Genomic DNA, 12,391 nt, shown 5'->3' on the forward strand with positions numbered 1-12,391 from the left:
TTTTAGGTTTCAATGCTGAACACCAGTTGGCCGTTTACTTTTACCTTGGACTCGTCGGGAACCTTTTGGATGACCGAGCTTAATAATACAGCGAATAAGCCAGGGTGCAGGCTACTAAAGGCTGCAGTAGTTGCAAAATCCCTCAAGGCCTCACCAGGTAAGTTTGCTTTAAAACGTTTTACTGCCAATAAGAAAATGTTTATTATACGTGTTTTGCTAAAACCAGCTGGAATTAATAGGGTTTACTACAGCCAACCGCAGCATCTGGGCATAAATTATTTTTTTATTTCTATATCAACAAAAATTTCAATTTTTTTTTTCAGTGTAATCAGCTTCCATATCAATTTATTCCCATTTTAGTTAATATCAATCACCACTACGAATTCCCAAAAGACCAAACCATTTCCTGTTACCTTTACAGAACGATCCAGCTCGGTGCACGTATATCGGCTGTTTACCATCATTCTGGTCTGCTCCATCGTGTTCTGCGTCGTCTTGTTTAGTCTGATCATGGTTTGGCTCATCCTGAGACGAAAGAGGAACAATTTCCTTCCGCAATACACCAACGAGACCCAGGAAATGTCCGTTTTCCGTGACAATCACGAAGTCCAAGATGAGGATTCGAGAAGTGCCGCCGCACATTCCTCTCCGGATGAGTACGACGACGTCGGCCCTCCTGAACCGGAACATCTGTGCGATGACGTTGCACCGGAACCTTCCAGGTCACAACATTGTGAAGATAATACTTCTGAGTCGGCACAATACCTGAAAATTCTGCCATGAGCAACATTAGATCTCGTTTCGTTACAGATTTGTGGTTCATAGATAGACACGCATATTTATTCTTTTACATGTGCATATCGATATTAAATTTTGAAGTATAAATATAATACCCTTTGTTATTTTGATGTACTTTTTGTTCAATCATTCCATTGATTTCTGATGAATAAACTGTTTTTCACTGCAAAATAAATTTACTAACCAAAAAAGGCCAAAATTAGATTTAAATTATGCTGGGCGTCGATTTCCGCATCGCCAACGGGACAGCCGTTCACCAGATAAAGACCTTTAATTTTATTAAATCAACTAGAATGAAAACTTATTAACCGCGTTGCATTTCTTTGCGTGGAGGTCGTCTTTTTATCAGTGCGGGACACAGTAAATGATAAAGAAATACAGCATAACAAACTACAACTTGAGTGAACCAAACCGTAGATTTCACTCTGCAAATAAGGTTCTACAGTGGCCGCCAGAGGCAGCGTAGTCGCCAAAGCCTGATAGTACATATTAGTTTAAAAGCCGTCTCAGACACGGCGCTGCTGGCACTTGGCGTGACGTCACTGGGGGCGGTGAGAAAAAATGTGACAGATATAGCTAAGAGTGTGGAGGGGAAATAAATAAAAATTAATCAAGTGAGCAAGGGGGCGCTCGCTGCTCGGACCTCCAAATAAAAATTAAAATGAGGAGGCCGCCGTTTTGGCCGATTCTAGAGCATAAAATCTGAATGATTAAACTATAATAGCATCTTTTGAACCACGTAACAACTAAATTCGAGTTTTTCTATCATTTTATCGTATTATTTCGCACTGGCCAAGTAGTGTATTAAGCCCTTAATTAATGGAATTTTATTTAGAAAAAATCTTTCAATTAAACAGCCTGCTGCTTGAATTGTGCGGCTGCTTTTTTCCTTGTACGTGCTACGTGCGCAAAGCGAGCTGCAGGCCTGTTTCTGCGGTTAGGCTGATTATTGTTATCAAACTCTGACGCAAACACGCATCCTGCTTGAAAAGGCAACAAGAGGGTAAAACAAAGAGAGCAAACACTAGAAATTTTGAGTTTTTATATGCATTATCCCCCGATTATCCAGCAAGCCAGTTAGCTCACAGTTTAGCCACTTCTTGTGCCTCTGACACAAAATATGTGCATATTGTGTGAAAATAAAATAAAACGCAACAACTAAAAACCTTTTGCTTAATACTATAATTCTTGGTTTCACCGCAATTTTATTAAAAAATATTGTTTCCTTAAAATATCCATCTCAAATTGGATGTAATATTTTCTGTTTTTCCGTGCAAAAAAGTAGCCTTGTTACAAAGATTATCAAATTCCTCGGAAGAGTTATAATAATTTTAAGTTGATTTTAAAATTTTACCGGCGATATTTTGGAATTTCCAGTTTGTGTTGCACGACTTTCCTTGTTTGTTGCGCAGGAGTTTATTCCGACTGCTATTAGGTTTATCGCCATCTGCGTAGTGCGTAGTACTCTTATCAAAATCGATCGAGCAAGGTGAAACATTTCCGGGTATAGGCTGCTCTTAAATGCGAGCTAGTCATTTTTATAGGCCACTCAACTTTCTTCGACACATAGGTAATGTTTTGCCTCCGTCTTCGCCGAGCGAGTAGGTTTGTACAAACGTACAAACAGTTTTGGCATCTTTAAATTAATTCTTCTCATAAGAAATAAATGGTGAACTCTTTAGATTGATTTTATTTAACCTTTCCTTACTCTTTTTCAGTACAGAATCTTTTGAGACATGAATCCTTTCCCCTGTGTCACCATTTTGCTCCGCCTTTCTTTGATGGCCACCGCCATCAACTTCACCAGTCAAGTCTTCGAGTGGCCCAATTATTTAGACTACGAGTGGCCGTCGGAGGCGAACCGGACACAGCCACGGCAAGCTGGAACTCTCAAACCAGAGGATATTCAACCTCGTTACATGGCTGTCTACAAAACAAGGATCTTCCTCAGCATAAAATACGATAGCAACCTTCCGGTGAGTTTGGTGTCTTTGCCGACAAGCGGCGCATCTTCTCTGTCCCCGAAGCTAACCCCAGTCCCGTCGTTGGACATGCATGTAAGTACATAGTAAAGAGAAACAGTCAAATCATACGTGCTCAGCAAAAACTAGTCACTTTTTAGTCGATTTTTTCTATTTGTCTAATTTTCATGAAAACTTGTTTGCATTTTCTGGATTTAAATTACGTAGTCAGAATCAATATACAATATTATTATATTTCCTTCCGAGAGGATATGATAGCTTAATCTCGTAGCTTTTGGGATTTGCAACCCGAATAAAATGAAAAATCATTAGTGTGGCAAAACACAATAATTTATAAATGAGATAAAAACATTTAAAAAAATTTAATTTAATCTTTCTTTAAGAGATAAAATTAAGTCAGATGTGAAATTTGAGGAATATTTGCAGGGATATGGAAACTGCAACAAAATAGAAAAAGCAAAAGGGCTGCAAGTTGATTCCGTTGGAAGGCTGTGGGTATTGGACAGCGGCAGCCTCAAATGCTATTCCAAAATATGGGCCATTGACTTGGCCGACAATGATCACACCAAACTCATTTATCAGTTCCCTTTTCACAAATTGATGCACGATATAGTGATTGATGAAACACCCAATGGAACCTTTGCCTACATTGCATTGTGGGTTAAAGAACAAATTGTCGTGTTTAGTTTAGCGAAAAATCAATCTTGGTTATTGGACACGCCAGGAGTCGAGGTTTTTTCCATCGCCCTATCTCCCAAGGAAGAATTGCCGACACAGCTCTACCTTGGTGAATACCGATCCAATGAACTGTATTTAATTTCCGTTGCCGCACTTCGCAGTGGGACTGGAATTGCAAATCCGAAACTAATCGGAAACTGGACTGCAACTTATTCATACAGAATGCTGATGGACAACCACGGGACCTTGCATGCCTCCTTTTTGGATAAGAATTACACTTCTTCTTGGAACACTTCCCAGCCATTTCAGGAGAAGCGTTTTCATGAGGTAGAACAACAATTTAAAAAATAATTTTTAATACTATCATATATCGACTGTGTCTTTTTTATTGGTCAACAATTTCGTTTCAAATTGGAGTGTTGCGTGTTTTGATTAATTTCTTCAATGTCAACTTTTGTTATTAATTAAATGAAAACAGCACGTTACACTTTTTAGGTCGAAAATCTGACTACTTTTTGGCCGTTTACTTTTGCTATGGACCTTTCGGGAAACTTTTGGATCACTGTATTTCATGATACAGGGAACAAGCCAAGGTGCAGGCTACTAAAGACTGCGGTCAGTCCGAAGCCATATATCAGTGATTCTACGACAAAAGGTATTTTTCTCCGACAAAATAACTATTTGCAGAAGATCTTTTAATCAACAAGATACGTAAAATATTGTTTATATGTGGTTACATGTTCAGTTCCAGATGTTGCCACTGTTACATCCAACTGTACATGTGAAGAGGGGAAAACAGAAGAATCTACAAATTATGCTTTGATCGGCTCGCTCGACTTCTTCCTGGTCTTGAGCTGCATTTTCACCCTGTGGCTCGCCCTAAGGATTAGAAAATTGCAAAATTCCAACGAGCAACGCAACGCAGGCGCCGTGGAAATGGAAATGCCAACTCTCCCGAATCCCGTCTCGCCGGAAATGGTGCACGAGGAAATCGAAAACGATTTATACGGCGTCGTCACGGCCCCGGCCCCTCGTCCAAGGATGTGAGAAACCCGATGCTTCCGCTTTCTGATGATTGCTGAGTATAATTATTGCAGAAGTAAAATATAAATAACGTTAAGAAATTAATAATCATTTAATCATGAATAAAATAATGTATAATCAAAATTATCTAAAGGTCTATTAATCTCAACGCTCCAAATTTCAAATTTAATTTTCTAAGCACGCAACCTGCGCTGCATTTAAATCAGACCGGTTGCATAGTAAGAAATCATTTTAAAACTTGTTCAATGATTAAAAAAATATAAATTAAAGAATTTCGCATGTGTATAAAGAAAGTAGCAAATATGATAAAAAAGTGAACTAGTTTTCTGTCGCTTCAGTTTTGTCGTATTTTTAATGTCAGCTATTCCTGGTTGTGAGTAGTTAGTTGTCGTCTTGCTGACAAAGCTATGCACATTGGCCACTAGAGGCAGTGTTGGCGCCAAAGCTAGATCGTGATAGTTCAGAAGCAGCCTCAGACACGGCGCTGCTGGCACTTGGCGTGACGTCACTCTGGGCGGGGAAAAACAGCAAGATTAACATGCACGCGACTTTGAGTAGCATACCGCTGGAGGGGGAGCGAATGAAGTAGAGGAGGCGGAGCTTGCAATGCAAAGCCAAGAAAAAAGGCTTATATTGGCTTTGTTGGTTCAGCAGTTGCCTCAACACGGCGCTGCAAGCGTTTTGTGTGACGTCATAGAAGGAGGGGGAAGGCTTGCCAATCAAGCGAACACGTGACTTTGAATGGCATAGCTGAGTGTGAGGAGGGGAAATGAATTAAATTGAATCAAGTTCACAAAAGGTGGCGCTGGGAAATAAAATAAAGAGCGAGCTGCCGTTTTGAGTAGAGTCCGATCCGTACAAACGGACTGACGCGCATTTGCTCTGCGCAGATCCACACTGCTCCCCTTGTAAAATGAGTTTTCGCTGGCGGCGCCGTGTCAAAATTACTGAAAATCTGAATTATTAAAATATAATTGCACGTTTTGCATTTTAAGAACACTCTTTCCCCTTATTTTTCCGCAGTTCCATCACTTAAAAATATTATTTGGCAGTGGCCAAGTGTATGAATCGAAAATTTAGGTAAAACCTGCTGTAATTGTAAATGGCATTTTAGTTATAAAATTTATTCAAACCAGTGAGCCGTGTTGCTTGAATTGTGGCTGCATTTTTTCCTTGTACGTGTCTACGTGCGCAAAGCCTGTTTTTCTGCGGTTAGGCCTGCACTCTTATCACCCGATTGACGCAAACAAATACCCTGCTTGAAATTGGAACGCAATACAGAGCAGCCATAATATTTAAAATTGCATTTCACACTTAATTTGTAGAATTAATTTTATGCCTTGGATCTAATAATGCCTGAAGTCGGAGGAGACCAAAAAAATGGTTAATTAGGCAACTTTTGAAGCTCAATTCTCTCAACTCGATGGTTTTAGCGTCATTCCAACGTATTTAGGGACAAATGTGCAGCGTTTCAATAAAAGTCCTCTGCGTGTGGAGACGAAAATTTGTACACGATTGAACCAACAGCTCCTCAAGGTAACTCGGTGTGCTTAATGCCCAATGGAAAGAACTGGGCAGAGGTCAGAATAAAAATTAAAATATTATTTGAGAAAACTATAAAAGCTTTGATCGGTCAAGCTGCTGCAATTGCTCGATTTGTGGTGAAAATTCTTCCTGGTTTGAGTTGCGACCGAGGTTCAGGCCTGTTTCTATTTTAGCCACTTCTTATCGCCCTCTGACGCAAATCCTGTGTGAACAAACAAATTGTTTGTTATTAATTCTGAAACTTGTCAACTTTTGCTTTAGCGCAATATTATATGAGGAGAAATGTATTTTTCGTAAAATTCGCATCGCAAATTTGGTGTCATGTAATTATTTTGCTGTTCCGTCCACTGAAATAACAAGCTAAAGATAATACTGATTGAAAAAACCCATGATGAAGTTTTGATATATTTGAAAGTGTTAATTTTTGACTGCCGATACTCATGAATGATTTATCCAATTACTGTTGCTCGGATTTCCTTATTTGGTGCGTAGGAATAAGCTTATTCTGACTTATTTTCGGGTTATCGCCATCTGCGTAGTTATTTTATTAAAATTAATTGGGCTAAGTGAAAGAGTTCCGGGTGAGCTGCTTTTAAAGCTGTGTTAATTATTTTTACAGGCCACTCATCTCCCAGCAACTTGGTTAGCTGCAGTTTATTCGCCTCCGTTCTTACCCAGCGAGCAGGTTCGTATTTCTCGGAAGCAGTTTTTGCAACTTTAGGATTTAATTTTAATTCGTCATACTTAACGAATGGCTCAAATCGTCTATAAGATAATATTGTGTTTCTCATTGATTATTTTTTTATATAAATAATAGCGTTTCATCAAATCCTTTCTTACTTTTTTTAGTACACACGGGAACGTTATTGTCATGAATTCTTGCTTCTTTGTCACCTTTTTGCTCCGCCTTTCCCTGACCACCGCCGTTAACTTCACTCAAGTCTTTGAGTGGAATGAATGGGCATACGAGTGGCCGTCCAAGGCTATCAAGACACAGGTCCAGCGAGAGGAATCTTTTAATCAAGAGCATATTCAACCTCGATACATGGCTGTGTTCGGAACAAGGATCTTCCTCAGCCTTGAGAAATTTGATGACATACCGGTGACTCTGGTGTCCTTGCGGACCAGCAGCGCGTCCTCTTCGTCCCCGAAGCTCACTCCATTTCCTTCGTGGGCCATGAATGTAAGCGGATAGTAAAATATATCATTCCAGTAAATGTGTCACTTTTTAGTCATTTTAAGTTGCTATACTGACACTGACGTCACCCCTCTGATGTCACAGCTCTCTCTGCTGCCAAAGCACGAGGCATGGCTGTGACGTCAGAGGGGCGACACTTGCGCAGTTGCGACCAAATGATTCATGCGTTGCGTGCGCCAAAGCAACATATGTTTTGTTTTGTGCACGTCAAAAAACGTATATTTTTCGACCGAGCAACCTATTTCCTATATTCAACCCTCATGAATCGATTGGGATGTAAACAACTGTTGGGTGTTTAAGAATTAATAAATGACCTTGAATATGAATCGTTCAAGGATTTAATTTTATTCTCTTTTAAAGAAATGGAAAGATTGCAACAAGATCCAGGCTGCAAAGGGGCTGGATGTCGATTCTGTTGGAAGGCTGTGGGTGCTCGACAACGGCAGCGACAGTTGCAGTTCAAAACTATGGACCATTGACTTGGCTAACAATGATCAAACCAAACTAATTATACAGTTCCCATTTCAAAAATTGAAGCACGACTTGGTGCTTGATGAAACCCCAAACGGAACCTTTGCATACATCTCGCTCTGGGGTGAACAACACATTGTCGTGTTTAATTTGGAAAGAAATCAGTCTTGGACGTTGGACACGCCAGGAATCAAGGTTTTTTCCATTGCCCTGTCTCCTATAAAGGACCAGGAACCGAGAAAGCTCTACCTTGGTAAATGGAACTCCAAAGAACTATATTCAATTCCCGTCGCCACACTCCGCAATCGAACTCGAACTGCAAACCCGAAACTAATTGGAAACTGGACTGCAATTAATTCATACAGAATGCTGATGGACAACCACGGGACCTTGTACGCCGCCTCTTTGAAGAATAATTGTATACTTTCATGGAACACTTCCCACCCATTTAAAGAGCAGCGTTTTCAAAAGGTATAGGTTTCAAAAACTAAATAAAAGTTTCTTTTTTTTTATTGGTCAACAATTTGAATTTTGGAGTTTTGTTTATTGTTTCATTTACTTAATTTTATCCTTAGGCATTTTCTAAAATAACAAAAGTTCACTACTCTTTTTAGGTTGGAAAACCAAATATTGTTTGGCCGTTTACTTTTGCCTTGGACTCGTCAGGTAACTTTTGGATGACTGCATTTAATTATAAAGGGGATAAGCCAAAGTGTAAACTACTAAGGGCTGTAGTCGGTACGAAGCCATACTACATCAAAGATTCTACTACGAAAGGTATAATTCTCCCAAAAAATTTAATGTTGGAAGTTCCTTTCAACCATGAAGATCTTTAAATAATATTGTTTCAATGTGGTTAAATATTATTTTCCAGGTGTCTCCACTACACCAACCAACTGCACATCATGCATTAAAGGCGGCAATTTCCCAGGGAAAAGGCAAGCGGACGAGTCTACAAACTATGCTTTGATCGGCTCGGTCGCCCTCTTCTTGGTCTTGAGCTGCATTATCAGCCTCTGGATCACCCTGAGGATTAGAAAAACGCGAAATTCCAACGAGAAGCGCAACGCAGGCGCCGAGGAAATGGAAATTCCCACTCTCCCGAGTCCCGTCTCACCGGAATTGGTGGACGAGGAAATAGAAAACGATTTATACGGCGTCGTCACGGCCCCGCCCCCTCGTTCATGACTGTGAGAAACAACACATTTATTCAAACTTTCATTTAAACTCTGCGCTTTAGTGTTTGCGATGACCTTTATGTAAAAATAAACTTTTAAAAGTATTTGATCTCAGCTGTAATTCAATTTTAGATGTCCAACCAATGCACAAAATAAAAAATTTATAAAAAATGGTTATTTAATATTTCCATTGCTGTAAGCGTTGGGAAAGCGAGTGTATTATCGATGCACATAGTGATCTCTGCAGCTCCAGATGGCGTCAAAGCACGATTATTTGGCAATCTTGCTAGCTCAGGTCGTCGTTGTCTCTGGATTTATTCTGTGAGAGAGTCTTCAGCATAATGAACCAAGTCAAAAATATGCGTATGCAACCTGCGCAATATAAAAGACACGCAAGTTGCATATATTCGTTTAACATTTCAAAGTCATTCAAACGGAACAATCCAAGCTCTTCGTGAAAATAATTTCACCTGCCAACAAGAGGCAGCGTTGTCGTCGGCGTTGCCACAGCCTGGCTGTGTTAGTTCAAAAGCCGTCTGACAACAAGAGACACGGCGCTGGTGGCACTTGGCGTGACGTCAGTGAGGGCGGGGAGAAAATCTGCCAGAAGAACAAGCACGCGACTTTGAATGGCATACCGCTGGAGGGGGAACGAATGAAATAAGAGGCGGAGCTTGCAAGCCAAGAGAAGAGGAAGAATGGCTTTGTTGGTTCAGCAGTTGCCTCAGATGCGGCGCTGGTAACGCTTAGTGTGACGTCATCGACAGGCGACTTTGAATGGCAGAGCTACGTGAGTGGAGGGAAATAAAATTAAAATTAAACAAAAGCACAAAGTGGCGCTGAGGAAATAAAATAATGAGAGACGAGTGTTACAAAGCAGAAATTCTGCCATATTTTGGGTAACGTCCATCCAGCGGACTGCACCTGTTCTCTATGGCATTTTATTTAGAAGAAATCTATCTGCTGCTTGAGTTGTGGCTGAAATTTTTCCCTTGTACGTGTGTCCGTGTGGTTAGACCGGCTACAACTATTATCAAACTCTGACGCAAACACGCATCCTGTTTGAAAACGCCACTGATGTGAGTCACGGTGGGGGAAAACAAAGAGAGCAGACACTTGAAATGAGTTTAAATTTATCCGATTTCGCAATGGTCATCCAAAAACTTGATTAATTCTCATATTTTGTTCAGCCAGCCAGTTGGATCACGTTTTAAAATCCATTCCCCGGAGATTCATTGCAACAGCAGCTATCTTTAATCTAATACTAACTTCCTGATGTGAGAGGTGCAAAAAGGCGGTTAATTAAAAGCGACTCGAAAAGCTCAACGTGCCGGTTTCCACGTTTTTCCAACGGCGTTTCAATAAAAGTCATTTGTGCGGCGTGTTTTGCCTAAGAAAAAGCTCTCCTACGGCCGTTTCAGGGTGCTTCAGGCTTACGGGAAAACCTGAGAAGGAGTAAATAATAATCCAAGAAAACGATTTTGATCTTAGAAGCTTTTGATTTCTGGTGAAAGTCTTTCCTGGTTTGAAGTTGCGACCAAGGTTGAGGCCTGTTTTTGTCGCATGTTATGCGGTTGGGCCGGCTTCTGTTTTAGAAAATTTTAATCGACCTCTGACGCAAAACACATGTGCATACATCCTGTTTTTAAAAATAACACACTAAACTCAAAAACTGGTAACTTGCTTCAGCGTAATTTTATATTAGTAAGTGTTGTTTTCTGAAAATACAATAAATGGATTGCAAGTACACTTTCAAAATTTTAAAATGCCAATATTTTTAGATTTACAATTTCTTGTTCTCCGTTTTCCTTGATTGGTGCGCAGTAGCTTATTTCCGACTGCTTTTTTGCTTATCGCCATCTGCGTAGTGCTTTTATAAAATTTAATTAGGCTAAGTGAAAAAGTTCCGGGTTGGCCGCTATTAAAGGCGAGCTCGTTGCTTGTAAAAGCCACGCACAACTCTCTGGTTCGCCTCCGTTTTCACTCAGCAAGCAGGTCTGTATTTCTTGGAAGAATTTTTTTTCAACTTTTGAAGATTTAAAATACGTCTTTATTTTAACAAATGGCTAAACTCGTTTAGGGTGAAGCTTTATTTCTCTGAATTGTGATTTTTTATCTGTTACTTCCACAGCTTTCTTTCAAATAAAAGCATTTTAATCAAACTTTCTTTCAGGTGGGAAACGTTCGAGCCATGAATCTTTTCTTCATTGCCATCGTTCTTCTCCGCCTTTCCTTTGCCATCGGCGCCAACTTCACTCAAGTCTTCCAGTGGAATGAATTTGACTACGAGTGGCCATCTGAGGCGAAAAAATCACAGGCGTTGAGAGCTGGAACTTTCAATCCAGCGTATATCGAACCTCGTTACATGGCAGTGTACGGAACAAGAATTTTCCTTAGCATAGGAAAACACGATAAGGATCTTCCGGTTAGCCTGGTGTCTTTGCCGACGATGAGCATCGCGTCCTCGGCGTCCCCGCAGCTCACTCCAGTCCCTTCGTGGGACGCGCATGTAAGTGTAAAGAAATGAGTAACAATCAGCACTCATTGTCAGCGAATAAAGCCAATTTTTGGTTAGATATTTACTGCGTTTAGTTATGAATAAACGGAAAATTAATTAATTTAAAAAAATTATTATTGTAGTTTTTAAAAAGTTTAATGCTTTAATTGAAATTTCGATGAAGATTTTTTGTCCAAAAACAAAAAAATTTTTTTTTTTCAGGGAAAGGGAGACTGCAACAAAATTGAAAAGGCAAAAGGATTGCAAGTCGATTCCGTTGGAAGGCTGTGGGTGCTGGACAGCGGTAGCTCCGAATGCAAAGCCAAAATATGGATCATTGATTTGATCAACAACGATCAAACCAAACTTATTCACCGGTTTTCATTTAACGGCTGGATGCACGACTTGACCATCGACGAAACGCCCAACGGAACCTTGGCCTACATCTCGCGGTGGGGTGAACAACACATTGTCGTGTTTAGCTTGGAAAAAAATCAGTCTTGGACAGTGTACACGCCAGGAATCGCAGTTTTGTCCATCGCCCTGTCTCCTAAGGTAGAACCGAGAGAGCTCTACCTTGGCAAATACAACTCCAATGAACTGTATTCAATATCCGTTGCCACTCTCCGCAACGGAACTCGAACAGTAAATCCGAAACTAATCGGAAAATGGACTGCACTTAGTTCATATAGAATGCTGATGGACAACCGCGGGATCATGTATGCCGCCTTTAGTTGGAATAACTACATATCATCGTTTAACACTTCCCAGACATTATCTACGGAGCAGCGTTTTTATGAGGTAGGAAACCAATTTAAAAACCAAAAAAATTCTGATTTTATAAGAGATTGATTGTTATTATTGGTAAACTTTTAACTATTATAAATTGTACAGTTTCAACTCTTCAATTTTATCCTGTGAACTTAACTAAATTGACAAAAGTCCCTTAAACATACTTTTTAGGTTGGAGAGCTGGATACTAGATGGCCGTTTACTTTTG

The 12,391-nt window shown here is 40.1% G+C and overlaps 2 protein-coding genes across 2 annotated transcripts; both read left to right on the forward strand.

Moving 5' to 3' along the window:
• Nucleotides 1-2,534: 2,534 nt before the first annotated feature.
• Nucleotides 2,535-4,505, forward strand: LOC135935914 (protein yellow-like). The gene is made up of 3 exons (XM_065478544.1): nt 2,535-2,855; nt 3,207-3,567; nt 4,204-4,505. The coding sequence occupies exons 1-3, from the start codon at nt 2,535-2,537 to the stop codon at nt 4,503-4,505; spliced, it is 984 nt and encodes a 327-aa protein (XP_065334616.1).
• A 2,587-nt stretch (nt 4,506-7,092) lies between these two features.
• LOC135935915 (protein yellow-like) lies at nt 7,093-8,904 on the forward strand. The gene is made up of 3 exons (XM_065478545.1): nt 7,093-7,230; nt 7,606-7,969; nt 8,591-8,904. The coding sequence occupies exons 1-3, from the start codon at nt 7,093-7,095 to the stop codon at nt 8,902-8,904; spliced, it is 816 nt and encodes a 271-aa protein (XP_065334617.1).
• Nucleotides 8,905-12,391: the final 3,487 nt, after the last annotated feature.

This window comes from Cloeon dipterum, chromosome 2 (assembly GCF_949628265.1).
Source record: "Cloeon dipterum chromosome 2, ieCloDipt1.1, whole genome shotgun sequence".
Classification (NCBI taxonomy): Eukaryota; Metazoa; Arthropoda; class Insecta; order Ephemeroptera; family Baetidae; genus Cloeon; species Cloeon dipterum.

Excerpts from the sequence above, each read along its gene's own strand:
- LOC135935914 (XM_065478544.1), top strand. The coding sequence starts at position 2,535 with ATGAATCCTTTCCCCTGTGTCACCATTTTGCTCCGCCTTTCTTTGATG. Across the intron at positions 2,856-3,206 it reads TCCCGTCGTTGGACATGCAT|GGATATGGAAACTGCAACAA; the intron begins GTAAGTACATAG and ends GAATATTTGCAG. Across the intron at positions 3,568-4,203 it reads GCCGACACAGCTCTACCTTG|TTCCAGATGTTGCCACTGTT; the intron begins GTGAATACCGAT and ends TTACATGTTCAG.
- LOC135935915 (XM_065478545.1), top strand. The coding sequence starts at position 7,093 with ATGGCTGTGTTCGGAACAAGGATCTTCCTCAGCCTTGAGAAATTTGAT. Across the intron at positions 7,231-7,605 it reads TTCCTTCGTGGGCCATGAAT|AAATGGAAAGATTGCAACAA; the intron begins GTAAGCGGATAG and ends TCTCTTTTAAAG. Across the intron at positions 7,970-8,590 it reads ACCGAGAAAGCTCTACCTTG|GTGTCTCCACTACACCAACC; the intron begins GTAAATGGAACT and ends ATTATTTTCCAG.